Source organism: Fusarium subglutinans (assembly GCF_013396075.1).
Source record: "Fusarium subglutinans strain NRRL 66333 chromosome Unknown NRRL66333_c0000043, whole genome shotgun sequence".
Lineage (NCBI taxonomy): Eukaryota > Fungi > Ascomycota > Sordariomycetes > Hypocreales > Nectriaceae > Fusarium > Fusarium subglutinans.
Window position 1 is genome coordinate 215,631 of NW_023502106.1, and position 17,837 is coordinate 233,467.

Sequence of the window (17,837 nt, forward strand, 5' to 3'; positions counted from 1 at the left end):
ATCCTCCAAATACCAAGCCCGTTCTGACGCACTCGTCTATTCACTAACCTTTTTGCCACTGACGTACGCCATAACCACTAGAATAAAACAGACTGAATGCCCCTCCTGAGTGATTTAACGCTGCTTTTCGTCTTCTTGTAAAATAAGCTTATTTTTAAGCTTATGCACGCCGTTTTCTTCTCACAATGGCCACGACTGCTTCGAATAACGTGGCGGGGACGGAGAATATAACGCTTTCTTCTGCTCCGAGCACGCCGTCTATGCCGAGCAAAAATGAACAGCCTGATCCTATCGCGCGCGGTCCGCCGCCACTACCGTATAACCTCCATGAGCACAAACTCATGATCTTTCTATTCTGGTTCCTCATCTTGACGGAATGCACACTCATCCCGATTATCTTTTACTTCACAATCTCTAATCTCACCGATTTACGACCGGGCGCCATGTTTGCTATCATAACGGCCATGTTTGGGTTTATATCGGGTGGAGAGTATGGTCTTCGTGGTTTGCGGCTTGCGTTGAAGCGCGATACTTATCGGCCTCTCAACGGCGCGGGACGATGGAGCTTCGATACGGTGCATCTTGTTCTCGGGCCACCGTACTTTGTCATGACGGCGCTTATGATTGGGTTCAGCATCCCCGATCCACCGATGATGAGGGGTCTGAGCATCATCATGCCGGTCGGTATACTAATGGTAACAACATACATGATCTGGACGGGGACAGCGTATCATCTCGGCTGGAGGCTTGGCCTTCACCGTCTAAGCTCCCACGTCATCGGCGATAAGTACCCGCCCCTCACGTTCACGATCATGGAGGATATTACGGCTTGCGATGGAGGTGGCGGGAAGGAGTATAGAGAGGCTGCCATGGCGCGGTACAACGCGTCGCCGAGGTTTAGAAGGATGCTTGTTGAGATGCTCTGGGCTTGGGCGATTACTGGGTCGGTTGTGGGCATTGTTTTGATCGTGTTGGCGTGGGTGTTGCCGGTTGAGGTTGGATATACGCTGGGATGGGCGGTTCCGTCGGTTTGGGGAGCGATTGGGGCGTGGGCTACTATTAAATGGGGGCAGAGATCGTTGCGGTTAGAAAAGGAGAATTGGATGAAGGATCATATGCCAAATGCGTAGAGTGCTAGAATAGAGGTATATTAGACATGTGTCCTAGAAATACACTTCTTTCAATCCTGTACGGTTTTGTCGACGATTTATAGTGAGTAAGCAAATGATACATTATTTTCAACGATGGCCTTATATTTAGAGGAAGGGCTAGGAGTTCAACACCTTTAGAGACCTTACTTGCTAGAAGTACAAGATTTAACTCTTGATGAAAGCTTAATATAGCCTTTAAACATTACTCAGAGCTATATTATCTATTAACATTAAAGTTGTGCCAGTGCAGTGTGCTAATTATTGTATACTTAAGATATTCTCGACGTATAGGGTAAGCTCTAATGACTTCATTAGTTTATCTTATCAGTGAGTAGCACCACAGCTCGCCTCGATTCCCCCTTTTGGTCTCCCTATCTTATCGGATCCAGGAAACGGATATTACTTGGCGTTTCAAGGGGATGTCCATCACGCTATGACATGACAAACCCACTTTGTTCTCGCCTTGACATTTAACATCAAACATGAAAGAAGCCGAGTCCCGTGGAAAAACATTCAGCCTTATTCAAAAGTTCATCATGCTCAATCCCCCTCCCCCTCCCTCACTCACCGCCAAAAAATCTCCCATCATCATCATCAGCAACACTTGAACTTCGTGATATCTTCGACTTACACGGCTGTATGCACTCCGCATTCTTCATCCCCCCGCATTCTGTAGTTTCTATTCCCGCGACTCGCAATAGTTTAATTCGCCCGCTTACACCAAATCTGGCTAAAATACAAATGTGAAATTTAAACTGTTAATTACTAGGTTAGGTCTGATAGGCGGAATAACACGCTGCGTGTGAAACAACATAGCAGTAGTTAAATTCTACTGGCACGCTAGTAATATATGACAATCGTTCACCGCGATACGTTTTAGCCTAATGAAGTTGCAGTCCTTTGCCGTGCCGGGGTTGTTTTTCTTTCAGGGACGAATCTGGGGTGTTGACTAGATTTACCGATGAACGGTGCAATTCTATAGGTGCGCCAATATCCTGCTGCATTCTTTCCCTGGGGTGCATACACACTTCACTCGCCACATGGCATCGTGAACTAGACTGTGTATAGTAATGACTGCATCAGTCCATTTGGGAACGGACATCATGTGGTGGTCAGGCCTGGCTTATTTTCTCGTATCCCGCGGGAATGACAAAGTGGAGGCTGAAACCAGGCCTGCCAAGATGAAACCCACTATGATTCAGCTTGGCAAATCGATTTGGTGAAGCCGAGAAACATGCCGTGTCTACCGTTGACCCAACGAACAAGAAAGTTTATACTCTCGAAACGAATCTACGTAAACATGCATCTAGTGTGTTCGTCACTGCTTCAGCTTCAGGCAAACGCATGCACGGTAGAGCTGACTCGCAACAGGCAGAGGGGAGCCAAGGTAGGTAGGTACTTTTCCCTTCTGGTTAAATTAGCGTAAGCCAAATGTACCTGGGCCCCCGATCCAGCTAACCCCAAAGCAGAAACACTCGGATCCGTCTCCGTGGTTCCAAAAGGAAGCACGCTCGTTCAGACTCGTTCAGCACCCCTCGATCGATCCTTGTTTGGGTCATTGTTCGGATGATCTAGAACAAGACTGGGTTGTATTGTTGTATTCCAGTGGATACACGATATTTTCTCCTCCAATGCCAGCTCGATTATTCCCCAGCAACGAATGATCCCCATACAAATTAAGGGCCATCTCGCCATGCAGAGTCCATCTACTATTTTCATATATAATATACTGACTTCCTCCTCGTCGATCAGTCTTTTCTTCTCTTGTATCATCACAACCTCCACCTCTCCACCTCTCATCTCATCATCCTGATATCACCATGAAGTACGATCTCAGCCTGGTCTCCACGGGTCTGCTGCTTCTCGCCTCTGTCGGCGATGTCGCAGCCCAGTGCCAGCTCCCCACCTCCTACAAATGGACCTCAAGCGGTGCCCTAGCCCAGCCCAAGAACGGCTGGAAGTCCCTCAAGGACTTCACCGTCGCCCCCTACAACGGCGGCCAGCTTGTCTATGCCACCGTCTTCGGCACCAGCTGGGGCTCCATGGCCTTCAGCCCCGTCTCCAACCTCAACCAGCTCGGTTCCGCCACCCAGACCGCCATGAGCTCTACCGCAGTCGCCCCTACTCTGTTCTTCTTCAAGCCCAAGAACATCTGGATCCTCGCGCACCAGTGGGGTCCTACCAAGTTCTCCTACAGGACCTCTAGCAACCCTACCAACCCCAACGGCTGGTCTGCTGCTCAGCCTCTCTTCACCGGCGAGATTGCCAACGCCCCCTTCGGCCCCATTGACCAGACTGTCATTGGTGACAGCAAGAACATGTACCTGTTCTTCGCCGGCGACAACGGCCGCATCTACCGTTCTAGCATGCCCATTGGCAACTTCCCTGGCAGCTTCGGCAGCAGCTCCCAGATCATCCTCCAGGACACTGAGGACAACCTCTTCGAGGCCGTGCAGGTCTACTCCCTCCAGGGACTTAACAAGTACCTCATGATAGTTGAGGCCAAGGGCAAGAACGGCCGTTACTTCCGCTCTTTCACCGCCAACAGCCTCGATGGCACCTGGACCGTCAACGCCGGTACCGAGTCCAACCCCTTCGCCGGCAAGGCCAACAGTGGTGCTACCTGGACCAACGACATCAGCCACGGAGAGCTGATCCGAACCAGCAACGACCAGACCTTCCCCGTCGACCCTTGCAACCTCCAGCTCCTCTACCAGGGCCGCAACCCCAGCGTTGGTGGCGAGTACAACGATCTTCCTTACCGCCCTGGTCTGCTCACCATCAAGAAATAAGCGGATTGAGAAAAAAGGTGCTAGCACTGCTTCTCTTTCTTCTGGGTTTTGCACGGACGTGGATGCTGGACACCCAGTTTTGCGTTGCAAATGGGATTATCATGGTGATTCATCCATGACACTCATTCATCTGTACATAGTTATCTGCTCGTATATTATCAAGTCACATTCATTTGAATGGAACAATGCACATATTGCTCATATATCTGTCCCTGGCTGGTATTGCGTGAAAAGTCTAGTGACGTCTATGCGGTTGAGGCAACTGGCCAATCATTGTAACCATCGTCTGGCGTCTCTTCCAGCCCATAAAAAACCCAAGGGTCTCTACTATTCTCGGCCAGAGGTATTCCGTGAGTGATACGAGGAACAAGATCCTTTTCAATTAGTTAGCTTTGGATAATTCGACTTTGTACTACTCACCGGATTCCAGATGAAAGCTCTCGCAAACGTAATCATGTCGAGTTTGTCCGCCTCAACAAGAGCATCAGCCGCTTCAACAGTATAATCATGATTGGCCATGAGCAAAGTCGAACTACCAGGAAACTTGACGAGCTCTCCAAAATCAAGAACTGGATCATAACCAGGAGGCAGAGGGTAGCCTTCAGGCCGAGGGAGAGGTCCAAAGAATTCCCCTGAACCAGGGGACGTTTCGGCACCACGACGGCCGAGATTAATAATACCGACCTTTCGTTTAACAAGCTCGGTGATGAGATACGTATAAGTTTCTTTCATCTCATCAAAGCTAACGATAGAATCGTTGAGATGGTCTGTAGGGTTAATCTTGACGCAGATATACTCGGGCCCATTGAAGACGGCGGCGATTGCATCGACGAGTTCGAGGGTGAAGCGGCATCTGTTCTCGACTGAACCACCATACTCATCCATACGGTGATTTGCACGGCTAAATAATTAGCACTCGGGAGATATGAAGTTATTGGCATGACTGACCTGCTGAGAAATTGTTGAGGCAGATAGCCGCTTTGATGTGAGTTAGTAACTAGTTCAGAAGTTTAGCGGGTATGTCATATGCTACAACTTACCCTTGAGCAAGAAGCTCAACTCCATCAAAGCCAGCTGATTTAGCTAGCTCACAGCTTCGCCTGTAAGTATCAATAACAGCGTGAACATGTGTAATGGCCTCGATGTTGTCCGTATGCCCCTATCTCTTAATCAGCCTCGATTCATCAAACTCAGAACAAACCTACAGGCATCCCAGGCAATCCTCGATATTTCCCACCCTGAGCTTTGATAGCAGAAGGAGCCAGAACCTTGGCACCTCTATCTTTCATAATAGGCAGCTGATCATGCTGACACCTCCCAGCATGCCACGCCTGAAAGAAGATCTTTCCACTAACATCATGTACAGCGTCAGTCACCTTTCGCCAGGCATCTGCATGCTCTTGGGTGACCATGAAAGGAGCGTGTTTCCAGTAACAGCCAGTCCAATCGACGAAAGTGCCTTCGGTGACGATGAGACCCGCGCCATACTTGGCTCTATCGACGTAGTACTTTATCTGGGCTGGGCCAGGTTTGTTATCGTCTATGCAGCGGTTACGAGTGATTGAACCCATGACGATACGGTTTCTGAGAGGGACTCTGCCGCCTATGGTGATTGGTTCGAGAAGGTTTGCCATGATGGAGTGGAATGTGCTGATATAGATAGGTTTGAAGTAATGCTTGGGATAATTGAAGTGACTACTGCTGAACCAAGTACAATATCAGTCCACGAGAGAAAACAGAGACTTTAAATACTTCAGATTCTCTTTTCTGGTATTGTCTTGAGTGCAGTATGGTCTTTTATGACTAGGATTGATATAAACTGAGTATATTCCATGTTAGATGATAAGTACTTGCGCTACAGATATCAGAGACAAGGTACTTTATACTTAGCAGTGCTCAAACTCCGAGCTCAAACGTCCTCGACTCCCAAATCCCTGACGAATCACAACCTCAACACTCCGCAAGCGGGGCCGCAGCCTGTCCGGAGACATTCGGGCACCCAAACATGCGATTGGCTCATCATTAATAATCCCTATCATCCTCTCAACTACCCAATCTCAACCATTTGATTCCGCAAAAAGACATTATCAATCAATTCAGCGATGAAAGCAACATCTTGTCACCATTGCCGTGAGGCCAAGAGGCGGTGTGTAAAGCGGACGATCGATTCGCCGTGCAATACCTGTCAGCGCAAGAACCTAGCCTGCTCCTCGCACGTCATCTCACAAACCACATCTGCACCCAAACAAAATCACAAATCTGTCCTAGAGCTGACCGATGAGTTGGCTATTGAGTTTGTGGAGTCTTATCTGACGCATCTTGACGGCCGGGCCCATAGTATTTTCCATCCAGAGACGCTTCGGAGACAAGTTCGCGATAAAGAAATTGGAGATGCCTTGCTCTACTCTATATGTGCTACAGGCTCAAAGTTCTCAACCAAGACTGATCATCGCGCCTTGGAGAGTCCGTTGACAAAAGAGGCGAAGAGGCTGGTGCAGGCAGATCTTGAGAATGTTTGTATTGAGAATGTGCAGACGTGTATTCTTTTGTCACTTCTTAGCGCTGGGAACTGCCATACTTCTTCAGAGACGTTATTTCTCCGTGAGTTCATTTGTTACTGATATAAATGTATAAGCTGTGAGTCTTACTGATGCGTTGCAGGAATTGCGATTGGTATGGCTGAGGTTCTTCAACTCAACTTCTCGGCGGATAACCCAAGTATTGAGAGTGAGACGGCTCTTAGAATTTGGTGGTCGCTTTATATACTCGATCGTTGGTGCTCTTCTGGTCTTGGAATACCCCGGCACTTGGACAATCCCCAATGCCCTGATTCATCTCCTCTGCCCATTGATGAAACGTCCTTCAAATGCCTCGGCCATTCATCGTTGCATCAAAATTCGAATCGAACTCCGGGCATATTTGCACATATGGTGACCCTTATCCAACACTTTGGTCAAATCCAAGGCGTGAACCGCGCTATGGCCAAGGGAGATATGGCACCGAAGGTCAAATGTGATGCTATCAAACTCATCGGCCAGAAGCTCGAATCATGGAAGGCCAGCCTGCCAGGAAATATGCAGATGACGATCCAGAATATCTACAGCTACCAACAAAACGACCTTGGAGGACATTTCATTGGTCTTCACCTCGTATTCTACCACCTCTCCGCACTGGTATACTTCAACTCCCTCGAGACCAAAGAGCAATCATACATAGGGCAACAAGATCACGTCGCGCTGTGCAAATCACATGCTTCGTCTTTCAGCAGTCTGTTACACACCTCCCGACAGATGACTGGATGTCAGCAGAACTACCCGACTGTTGGACACATGACAACCGTGGCGTCGGCTGTTCTTCTGCATACGATTTTGTTAGGAGAACCAGAGGATATTCCAAAAGCGCGACAGGAATTGAACACGAATTTCGAGGCGCTGATTGAACTTGGACAGTACTGGCCAGCCACGGAAGCCATGGTAAGCACAAGCTCTGCCACGCTATACATGATACTGACATATTGTAGATAAATAGACTGATGACGTTCCAAAAGCTTTGTCTTTTGTCGACGGAAAGTCACAAATTGGATGGATGGATGGTTAGGTTCTTGCTCGAACATTCTCTTGGACTAATGAAGAGGGATTTGCCCATCATGCCACAAACATTGGACATCGAGTCGGAAGATTTTACGACAAGGACGGATGAGCTCTTGCAACAGGGCCGATATACCGACTTTGACATATTCAACCAGCCTCAGAGTTTCTGACCTACCAATTTATTATCTGTATTCGCAGCCTAAAGCTTAACCTTATAGGCCACAGTGATCCCCACAGACCCTTGGTCTGGCATTTTCCTGTAGATTTACTTAGCCATATTGAACTTCTATATACTTCCCTCCTTTCAAGCTACTCTTGAAGATCAAATGCTGCTGGATTTACCTCGGCTAAGAGTGTGTGATACAGAAGTCTTAGCGATCCACGTTTCATTATAAGACCGAGCCTACCCACCATTTGTGTTTATAGTTGACAAGAGCCTGTGACAACATAGTCACCCTAAACATCTTAGCATGGAGCGGCCACCGATGGTGACCGGCTTCAGAACTGCTTACCTTGAGAAGGATCGCTGAAATACGTAGCAGTTACAATGCCAAGAGTAACTCTGCATGAAAGCTGAACTGGGATCGGCATTTTGAGGCCATTGGCAAATCGAAAGACGGAGCAAGTCTCCACAGTAACAGAGACCGACTCTGCCAAGCCCGCTTATGACGGGCCACGGCAAACTTTCCGAGACATTTCAAGGCTGCAAGAGTCGTGTAGGACAGGTAAATACAGCTATAAAGCCTGATACCCAGTCCAGAAGAACCTTTAAAGATTAGTACAAGTCTTCAAGCCTTAATCTCCAATAATACTCTCACTTCGCTTTCCTAGTATCGTGAGTAACAACTCCTACCATGTTTGAAGGTTCCCACGACTGACAAGTCATCAAGTTCAATTATTATCGTCATAATGAAGGCCGGAAACTTCTTCCTGAGCGCCCTTAGCCTGGCTGCAAACCTTTACATAACCGAGGCTGCAGAGTGCGGCGGCTATGGAGTAGGCAGCGACAGCATTGGAGCTTGTACCGACAGAACTGGAAACTACAAAGATCGCGAGATATTCTGCACTACTCTGGTTGGACAGGGAAACTGGAAGCGAACCTGCCAGAACGGTCGTAACTCTGGCAAATGCCATTTCGAGTACCAAGGCCCAGGAATGCCGCAGCAGATGTGCTGGGACGCGTATGAGAATATCATCAACCAATGCTTTAATCATCAAAATGGTGGAGGTTATCATTATGGCACATGGAGCCTTGATGGCCATTGGTTTGTCATTGATCGGTGCAGTGCTTAAGGGCATCTACCAACAGTGCCATCAACGCGGCCTAGGTAGAAGTATCGAGTGTGTGTCTTTATGTTAGATGCATATTAGTGACTGGGAACGAGAATATGAGAACGATATTTTAAGAACTAAATATACTCGTAAGGGAGTGGATTCTGGATTAGCTAAACGTAATATTTATTTCGTCGTAGTGTTGTTCTAGACTCATTCTAGATACTAGATCAGTTTAAATCGGCAATACAGAGCTTCCTACTACTTATATTCAACAGTACGAAGTGGCCTAACTGAATATTCTTCCTCAACCAGTGGCTAGAGTCACACTTGGACCTCTACCTGTTTCTATTCACTAGGTACATTTAAGGTCTTCATACATAACTCTCAGCTTTCATTTAACCAAGATCTAAACCCTACTCAATGTCCTACTTAATATTATCATAGTATTCTTAACAGGGCTCAGTATCCTTTGATATCATTGTGTAGCTCTGGATATTGTTTTAAAAACTCGGGTGAGACAGTCCAGTTCCTCAGATCCCGAATAAACATGCGGAAGGACGGCGAAAAGTGAAATTTACCAGTCACCGAGTTCAGTACATAGGCATCAGACAGTCTGAGAGGCCATATGAGCCTTGTGCTCGAATACGCACCGCGCCAAAAAGAGCCGCTGCAGTATTCATGCTCCGAGAAGACCATACGCTCTCGCACACCGGGCCTGGGGTTTTCTATTAGCTATAGCGAAAGCAAGGCAGTACTCTCTCACCAGAAGACAAAGTCGATAGCGGCTGCATGAGGAAGGTTCTGAGATGGCCTGGGGCAGAGTTAGTGTTGGACGTCAAGCTCGCGGAAGGGCACTGACCTGGCTTGGAGCCAACGTGGTAGCTCGGCTTTTCTTGTGCTGCTCTGGCTTATCAGCATCAGACGCATCACTCCCAATAGAGCCAGTCGGTCGGTAGGATTGGGCTTCACACCGTGAAGCTCATCTACGGTGCGGAGCGTACGGTAAGTGGTTAGCGCTCGTCCCGCTGCACCGACACTATTCCACCCGTATAGCACGGCACGGATAATTGAATCTTCGCTTTCTCTGTCCTCCGCTGCGAGGTCTGCGTGGACCAATGGCTGGTAGAGATCATTGAGTTGGCGCCAGATGCTAAGCGTCGAGCCTGTGTCGTACGATGTCCCGAGCATGCATTCACATTCTAGTGGGGCAACCTGTGGAAGCGCAGCGTGAAAGAAGTCTTGGGATAGAGGAGGTAGCTGGAACAGAAGATGATCTATATCCAGGGACTCAGGGTTATGCCCAGCCTGGGCCCCGTCGCTACTGTTCCTTGATGGAGCACTGTCGGCATTCTCAATCCCAGAAGAACGTAATGGAAAGAAGTCTGTTTGTCGAGAGTCTGGAATAACAGGCCCCCTCTACTGAGGCTGTGCAGAACTATCTTTGGGGACCGCAGAGGATGGAACGGGCCTTGCTGCAGGGGCTTTGTCAAGGTGACTGCGGATGATAAAGTCAAGAGTCTGCAGAAGCCCTTTTAGTCTATCTCGCTCACTGGTCAACTCGGAGAGCTGTTCGATCAGAGAGGAGAAGCGAGCATCCTCGTCTGCCTCTTGGAAACTAGCCACCAATGTTTCGAGATGTGCCATACGACTTCTTGTTCGTTGGCGGGCTAATCGCTGGGATTTACGATCCAGCTCTCGTTTTCTAGACTTGCGGTCATTTATCGAGGTTCTGCTTGTCATTGTTTATGCAAAGAGATAAGAGGTGGTTTGTTTAGAATGAAAGATTGAGATCTTGCAACCTGACAGATGGGAGCGAAAATGAGGGGAGTCCGTATACGAGGAAGAAGTGGGAAATCTGGAGAACCCGGAGAAATCTGGGGGTCAGTTGGTGCCGAAGCCTCCGCTTCCCCCGCACAAATTGTGCCTAGGCAAGTGTGTCGATCACGGAACTTCCGGCATAACTTGGTCTATTCGTCTTCGGTTGGTCATACCCGAAGTTGCGGATGTTGGGTTTGATTGCCACGTGCTGGTTTCGCAATTGATATCAGTTGACCAGCGCTCACGGAGTTGGCTAGAATTCATGTTCATATGTCCTTGGTACTATTTTATCACTGTAATGACTTCAATTTGGCTACCTTGACTATAGAGACCAGGCCTCTTGCAGGCCGACTTCCTTCTATTTCAAGGTCGTCAACCTGCGCTTAATACCTATTCGTAAAATCGCGGATCGAGGTTCTCTAGCTTGAGGTATGGACTACGGTCTGCCTCAGAAGAAGTGCTAAGGTCGACCGGGGCGAACCCATATCCAAGATACTGGAATCGATTACGCTTGTGAAACAGCAAAAGTTAGCGAGCGTCATCAATAGGCAGTACCAGGTCCAAGTTATTACCGAATGATACTTGATCTCCATGTCCTCCCAGCGAGGATCTTCGATGGCGTCCCGGAAATGGAGAGCACTTCCTGGCCAAATAGCATCTACGCGCCCTGTTTTTCTGTTCTTATCTACTCAGGAGTCAGCATCTAATGACTTGTGGATACTATGTAACCTACACCAGGCGTTGCAGTTCTCCTCCCATACAGTGCCTTTGAACCACGACTGAGCGTGGTCGTTGAACTCATCGGTAGCGTCTTGGCGGGGGACAAAATACTTGATGTTGTCTCGTTGCATCTTCTTGATTACCTTGACTGTGTAGCCGACGATTGCTTCCAGGAGACCTATGGCGGTTTGAGTGCATGTCGTCTAGCGAGGATAATTCTACCAACCAGTAATGCTTCCATTCTTTACTGGACAGTTTGGACCGAGATACACTGGTGCGTACGTTAGAGACAGTACTTGGTCTTGATTACACCATAGGCTTACTCATATAATTCGGTATCTTGGGCGCCATCAGCTAGGACAGTCAGCTATGCGCCTCCAGGTTGGAACTCTCGAATACCTACACCCATATAGCTCGCTGGGACGGTATGCCACTCTTTGCGAAGGTCGTAGTCGTCCAACCCGATCAAGGGGAAGGGAGTTCGGTAGGACACATCTGTTTTTCAGATATTTAGAGGTCATACCGTTGATCAGAAATCGTTACGCACCAAAGCCAGTCGCACGCGGTGTAGGTGCCATCGTCACCAAAGACTCCATTCTCGTCGACTCGTGAGACACCCGTTAAATGAACATCAACATTGGGCTCTTGGATACTAGATTATTTCTATAAGATGCATTTCACAGTATGTTGTTGCTGGAGTGGACTCACGCTACCATGAATGGGTCGCCAGGAGTGATTCGGTGGCAGCCTGGACTCCAAGAAGGAATCAGCTTTTCAAACAGGTCGTCATCTTTGATCCACTTGCGAGTCCTCTCCGTCAAAGTCTGAAACAGGAAAACATGATCAGAAGATGGCTCTAGCAAATAACCAACTGTGACGTACCTTTCGGGCCTGGTGATACGCAGGGCCGTGCTTCACCATCATATGCTGCAGCTGCACTCTTTCAGTCATATTCGCAAACTGAAGGTAGAAGGGAACAAACCATCATCAAAACACTCTCATTAGCCTTTGCGTGCTTGAGCATAGCGCCGTGGTCCTTTCTGAAGAGGGACTTCTCCTCTTCGGTATCTGGCTCCAAACACCAACGGTCAGCTTCGTAAATCCAGCAATGGGGTTCGATATCCTACGGCACTGACATGTATAATCCTGTGGTCGAGGGTCTCCACCAAAAGAAGACATCTGGGCAAAAAACCACGCCGGTGTGCGGAGAAAGCTGTGTACTCTTTTGGCGTAAGGCTGCATACCTGGTACGACCTGATACGCGCTTGCTCCTGACCCGATGACAGCGATTTCATCATTTGCCCATTTATCTTTGGTGTACTGTTTCCACCTAGGAAGTACCCGACGCGTTAGTAAGACATTCCGGAAGAAGGAAAAGACTGGGCGTCTCACTTTGTCCTGTCGGCCGAGTGAATCACTTGACCCTTGAACGACTCGAGGCCAGGGATCTTTGGGTACTCCCAGCGATCCAGGATACCCACTGCGCCTAGGAGGAGGTCGCAGTCGCCGGTGAAGGTCTTCTTGCTCTCGTCACTCGCCGTCTGCTCAATCTTGACATCCCATATACCTTTCTTATCGTCGAAGCGGGCTTCGATCACTCTCGAGTTGAACGTCATATACTTCTCGAGGTCGAGCTTCTTTACAACTTTAGCCACATACTGGCGTAGGTAGTCAGATCCTGACAGAAACTTCTCCCACTCTATGGAAATGTTAGTGTCCCTAGTTTTTGATGACTTGCTTATTGAATCATCCATCAGAAGATATATTGGGATATCTTACCGGGGTCGATGGCAAAGTTGAACTGATATGTACAGGTCGGGGAATCGCATGCGGCATTAGGATATCGGTTTTGGTACTAGTGACTCCTTGTCAGCTAACCAGTGAATTCAACAAGGGAAGTATAAAAAAGGGAAAAGCCTTACCCAAGTTCCGCCGACTGTTGGGTTCTTCTCGTAAATTACATGTTCCACATTAGGGCAATGCTTCTCGATGTTGTAGGCTAGTATAACACCAGCCAGACCGGCCTCGATCGTGATGACTTTTAGTCTCCTGTTTCCAGGGTCCCCAATAGGAGCGAAAGGGATATGATATCTAGTCTCTGGATTGTTATGGTAGTCAGAGTGAAGTTTCTCCGAAAACAGGTTTCCAGGACGACTGTTCGACTCGGGGTCCGTGAAGAACTTGAGTCCTGGAATCAAGAAGGGTGAGTTGGACAGCCCTCTTCGCGACGACGGATTCGCATACGCTGAGAGGTTGCAGAAAGCAGGGTGAGTGAATATACTAACTTTTAGATGGGAGTATTTTTGCTAACTACAAGTTAGAATCCCCGTTAGAGTGAGTGTGTACGCAGGCTTCCCACATGCCTTTATGAACTTTCCTTTACGGAGTGCTATCAAAAGTGACGATGACTTAATCAAGGCGATGAAATGGATGTTGGAGATATCGGTTTGATTTCATTGCTCCTCCCCATGCCCCTAGGGCATTACATTGAGCTTTATATAATCCTTGATGGTTTGAGTAGGTAGCTGTAAAGCTTTCAAGTCGCCAATATATCAATTCCGAATGATCAGATTCAACTTAAAAACAGGAAAAGTCCAGGCATGGATGGCCCCCAAATTATTTCCATCATAAGTAGCATAGAAACAGCCATTCGTCAAAACTGATATGTAGTAATACGTCATTCTCCCGACCAACATATCAATCCGTTTCGGATACCGGAGATTTTAAGCGATGATCACCAATTAGCACGTCTTGGCCCAGTTTGCGCCGCCTTGGCGCTTTGACAACGCGCTGAGCAGGGGATTTGCATTGTGAAGGATTCTTAATTAGGTAAACTCCGGGGCTGCGATGAAGTCATGTAGTTGGGGGCCGAAATGCCAAGAGTGCCTATTTATCTTGAGATTTATGCCCCCGAGTAGCAATAATCTCATTCATTCATTCTAGCGCTCCTCTCCAAAAAGCATCAAGGAGTTCGGTTCCGTGGTGCTACTGATATCCCATTTTTGTTAAGAATGGACAACTTATACAGATACAGATTTTGTTCAGTCATCCTGTTATACCTATCGGGAACATGTGCCGCCTCGCTCTCTAACTGCCCCATGGAACTTCGGCGTGTAGGCGAGGACCATTTGATCTACAACTCAACACGCACACTGTCCTACAAATTCAAAGGACAGTCGAAGCCATGGTACATAACCACCGCTATAACCGACGTGCGCCCCCCAAATGGCGAGTTCGTCGCTGGGCGCAGCTCTGAGCTCGACTCGAGTCAGGAGCTCAGTGTCTTTGTTAGCGTTCCGCATGGATATGGTGCAAGTCCAGATGGAAGAGACATCCGGGTCTGCTCACACATGATGGGAAGTGTCAACAAAACCTCTGACAATCCCACTGATGCGCAATATTCCTGCAAAGGGGTCATTAGCGACAAGTGTGTCAAGGAATATGAGAATGCAACTATGCTTGTCCCTGCGCTCGGCCAACCTTGTCCCGATTTCACCTCAATAATGCCTGACCTGAGCGAGGAATGTAGAGAACAAGTATTTGGCGGCATTAGTAGGTACTAACTATTCTCCGGCATCTGGCTGTATCACTAACTAAGTGTTCTTCCCCCCAGGCATAGCACGGAACTTTTCCTCAACGCGCTGTTCGCTCGACAAGATGCCGTATCTCGACCTTCCAGCCAATTACACCACTTTCGGCACTGATTGGGCAGGATTTGATGGTGATGGTGATCGCGAGGATTTCGATCGCTACGATGAAAGAGTTCAGCGGAGTATTCCTGTGTTGATGGCTGTATCAAACGGCAATGATAGTAGTGAAAGCAAGCTGTTTTGCATTGCTCCTGATCAGGTTGTTCCGGGCAGTCGGAAACCTGAGTCGAAACTAGGAGATCGAGAAGAAGATGAGAACAGGGCGTCGCGAGTTGGGGGGCTGGGGGCTGTTTTGCTTGGCGTTGGCGTTGTTATGATCTGTAGCCTTCTGTAGCATAACCAGCCTATTGGATAAGCTTAAAGCCAGTGAGAGGCAAACGCCAAGGACTGTAATGAAGTCATATAGTTGGGGGCTAAAATATGAAGGATATTTATAAGGCCACCTCTGCCCTCGACGGTGCACGACTTTACTTTAACTATCAGTCTGGCATTACTAGTGAACTATACATAATTCTCACCATGTTTGCACTTGTGTGGTTATACCTTTTGGGGGCATGCCTCGCTCAAGGTTCCTCACCATCAGAAGACTGCAGCCCCAGCGACTTTACAGATAATGTCGACAAGCGCGCCATTTCCTTTAACGCATTGGGTACCCTGCCCATTGAGTTCGAGGGAGCAAAGACTCCATGGTACATCAGTACTGCTGTGACCGATGAACGGGACCAAAACCGTACATTCGACGGCGCTCACTCCAGGCAGTGGATCAAGGGCTTTATAAGCGTTCCTCGATACCTAGTTGCTGACAAGTCCGTCGGGGTCTGTTCGTTCATGTTCCAAGGACTAAACAGCAGCTCTGAGAACCTAGACGATGCAGATGAGTCTTGTGAAGGCGTCATAAGCGAGGCGTGTATCGAGGAATTGGAGAATTCGACTCTCCCGATACGCACTAGTGGAGGCTGTCCCAGCTCCGCGGCCTTTATCCTCAGCGCTCAATGCAAGAAGCACCTTACTTTGTACCAGCTAGGTAACTTGGAGGCCCCTCTAACGTCTTACTGTATGGCTAATTATTTTCTTCCGCTTAGTCTCGCCGCGGAATATTTCCACGGACAGTTGCACACTCGGCAACATACCAAATCTCGATGTTCCTGTTGACTATTGGACGTATGGCGGTTCTATCTCTTCAGGGGAGACAGGTGATGACGACTACGATGACTTTGACTCTTATGATATGAGAGTTCAGCAGACTATTCCAATATTCACGGTGGTATCGGGCGGTGGTATCAGTGACAGGAAGTTGGTGTGCATTACTCCGAATAACATTGTCTCGGGCAGTCGAAAACCCGAGCTTAAGCTAGGAGAAGCTGAGGAAGATGAATACGATGAGGGTGAGGGTGAGGAAGGGTATGAGAACATGGCGTCACGAGTTGGAGGTTTGGGGTTTGTTTTCCTCAGTACTGTCGTCATGATGTTCACTCTCCTATAGGCTGTAGTATAATTAGGCTAGCGAATAAGCTTAAAAGGTTGCTTGGCACAGCTAAACAGGCAAACGCCGAGGACTACAATGAAGTCATGTAAAATGGGGGCCAAAAGCATAAAGGGTATATCTAGGTATCTTGCCATTCCCCTCTGACGGGGGCTCCTCGATGCTCAGATTTATCGTTGCAAGTTCATCATTGTTACCAAAATCCAAAGAATGTTTGGGATATTCGCGGTTATCTTCCTACACTTGGCAGGAATATGTCTCGCGCAGAATTCCTCGCTGCCCGAAGACTGCCCTTCTGAGATCCGACGCGTTAACGATGGCCGCTTGATCTACAACTCAACACGCACAGCGCGCACCAAAGTCGCAGGACAGGGTTTGCCATGGTACATAACCGCCGCTGTAACCGACAAACGTGCAATAGGTGCCCGCGTATTTGGAGGCGTCGATACCGCCGTTTTTATAAGCGGTCCTAAAACACTTGCAGGCCCGACGACTTTAGCCGGACAAGATATACTGGTCTGCTCGTCCATGTTGAAAGCTGTAAACAGGACCTCCGAGAACCCCCCAGATATGGATGCTCCTGAGAACACGCCGTACGCAAATCACTCATGCAAAGGCGTCATGAGCGAGAAATGCATCGGGGAGTTCGAGAATCCTACGCGTGATGGTATAGGGCGCGCTGCTAGATGTCCGAATTTGTATTCTCTGGGCCTCAGCGACGAATGTAGGGAGTACGTTTTTATAACTCAAAGTATGTCTTTCTTGATCAGTCTCGAACGTTTAACTATCTATATACGCTAACTATTTTTCTCGGCAACCCCACGGAATTTCTCCTCGGCGCGTTGTTCGGTAAATAAGATGCCATATCTTGATCTGCCAGAAGGTTACATAACTTTTGGCAGTGGGTTGCTGACTGGGCGTACCGGTGATGAGGATCGGGAAAACTTTGATAGGTATGATTTGATGGTTCAGCAGACCATACCGTTGCTATTTTCAGCATCTGGTATGAATAGGCTGATATGTATAGCCCCGGACCAGGTTGTTCCGGGTAGTCGAAAGCCCCAGTTGAAGTTGCAAGTGGATGATGAAGAGGATGAGGACGATGGAGAGGAAGAGGAAGAGGAAGAGGAAGAGGAAGAGGAGAACTCGGCGCCTCGAGCTGGAGGTTTGGCGGCTGCGACGATCTTTCTTTGTGTTAGCGCCATCATCTTGAGTCTTCTGTAGCGGTAACCAAGCTAGTGAATAAGCATATCAAACTTTAACGGACAATTATTGTTCCTCTACTGAGAAACCAGGATCTTTTGTCGCCGTAATATCCGGGTAGCCTTGTCAATCACAGGGTTGGTCCCAACCCCGCG

At 48.3% G+C, this 17,837-nt stretch overlaps 9 protein-coding genes across 9 annotated transcripts; 6 read left to right on the top strand and 3 right to left on the bottom strand.

The window, feature by feature from the left end:
* Positions 1 to 185: 185 nt before the first annotated feature.
* On the top strand, positions 186 to 1,130 carry FSUBG_4793 (uncharacterized protein; the record flags this gene model as incomplete). The annotated part of the gene is made up of 1 exon (XM_036682819.1): positions 186 to 1,130. One exon carries the CDS (start codon positions 186 to 188, stop codon positions 1,128 to 1,130), a length of 945 nt encoding a protein of 314 aa, XP_036539715.1.
* A 1,841-nt stretch (positions 1,131 to 2,971) lies between these two features.
* On the top strand, positions 2,972 to 3,943 carry FSUBG_4794 (alpha-L-arabinofuranosidase precursor; the record flags this gene model as incomplete). Its single annotated transcript, XM_036682820.1, has 1 exon — positions 2,972 to 3,943. The coding sequence occupies one exon, from the start codon at positions 2,972 to 2,974 to the stop codon at positions 3,941 to 3,943; it is 972 nt and encodes a 323-aa protein (XP_036539716.1).
* A 245-nt stretch (positions 3,944 to 4,188) lies between these two features.
* On the bottom strand, positions 4,189 to 5,577 carry FSUBG_4795 (flavo nadh-dependent oxidoreductase; the record flags this gene model as incomplete). The annotated part of the gene is made up of 5 exons (XM_036682821.1): positions 4,189 to 4,317; positions 4,364 to 4,844; positions 4,892 to 4,921; positions 4,984 to 5,102; positions 5,149 to 5,577. 5 exons carry the CDS (start codon positions 5,575 to 5,577, stop codon positions 4,189 to 4,191), a joined length of 1,188 nt encoding a protein of 395 aa, XP_036539717.1.
* A 468-nt stretch (positions 5,578 to 6,045) lies between these two features.
* FSUBG_4796 (uncharacterized protein) lies at positions 6,046 to 7,703 on the top strand (the record flags this gene model as incomplete). The annotated part of the gene is made up of 3 exons (XM_036682822.1): positions 6,046 to 6,544; positions 6,605 to 7,416; positions 7,464 to 7,703. The coding sequence occupies 3 exons, from the start codon at positions 6,046 to 6,048 to the stop codon at positions 7,701 to 7,703; spliced, it is 1,551 nt and encodes a 516-aa protein (XP_036539718.1).
* A 739-nt stretch (positions 7,704 to 8,442) lies between these two features.
* Positions 8,443 to 8,826, top strand: FSUBG_4797 (uncharacterized protein; the record flags this gene model as incomplete). Its single annotated transcript, XM_036682823.1, has 1 exon — positions 8,443 to 8,826. The coding sequence occupies one exon, from the start codon at positions 8,443 to 8,445 to the stop codon at positions 8,824 to 8,826; it is 384 nt and encodes a 127-aa protein (XP_036539719.1).
* Positions 8,827 to 9,267: 441 nt separating this feature from the next.
* On the bottom strand, positions 9,268 to 10,548 carry FSUBG_4798 (uncharacterized protein; the record flags this gene model as incomplete). Its single annotated transcript, XM_036682824.1, has 4 exons — positions 9,268 to 9,523; positions 9,572 to 9,619; positions 9,668 to 10,190; positions 10,359 to 10,548. 4 exons carry the CDS (start codon positions 10,546 to 10,548, stop codon positions 9,268 to 9,270), a joined length of 1,017 nt encoding a protein of 338 aa, XP_036539720.1.
* A 468-nt stretch (positions 10,549 to 11,016) lies between these two features.
* Positions 11,017 to 14,155, bottom strand: FSUBG_4799 (sterigmatocystin biosynthesis monooxygenase stcW; the record flags this gene model as incomplete). The annotated part of the gene is made up of 13 exons (XM_036682825.1): positions 11,017 to 11,121; positions 11,199 to 11,311; positions 11,360 to 11,524; positions 11,750 to 11,841; positions 11,909 to 11,998; positions 12,055 to 12,170; positions 12,229 to 12,279; positions 12,329 to 12,438; positions 12,483 to 12,676; positions 12,739 to 13,045; positions 13,126 to 13,201; positions 13,269 to 13,591; positions 14,095 to 14,155. The coding sequence occupies 13 exons, from the start codon at positions 14,153 to 14,155 to the stop codon at positions 11,017 to 11,019; spliced, it is 1,803 nt and encodes a 600-aa protein (XP_036539721.1).
* A 289-nt stretch (positions 14,156 to 14,444) lies between these two features.
* On the top strand, positions 14,445 to 15,330 carry FSUBG_4800 (uncharacterized protein; the record flags this gene model as incomplete). The annotated part of the gene is made up of 2 exons (XM_036682828.1): positions 14,445 to 14,898; positions 14,960 to 15,330. 2 exons carry the CDS (start codon positions 14,445 to 14,447, stop codon positions 15,328 to 15,330), a joined length of 825 nt encoding a protein of 274 aa, XP_036539722.1.
* An 86-nt stretch (positions 15,331 to 15,416) lies between these two features.
* Positions 15,417 to 17,703, top strand: FSUBG_4801 (uncharacterized protein; the record flags this gene model as incomplete). The annotated part of the gene is made up of 5 exons (XM_036682829.1): positions 15,417 to 16,020; positions 16,079 to 16,447; positions 16,730 to 17,210; positions 17,382 to 17,432; positions 17,493 to 17,703. The coding sequence occupies 5 exons, from the start codon at positions 15,417 to 15,419 to the stop codon at positions 17,701 to 17,703; spliced, it is 1,716 nt and encodes a 571-aa protein (XP_036539723.1).
* Between the last annotated feature and the right edge of the window lie 134 nt (positions 17,704 to 17,837).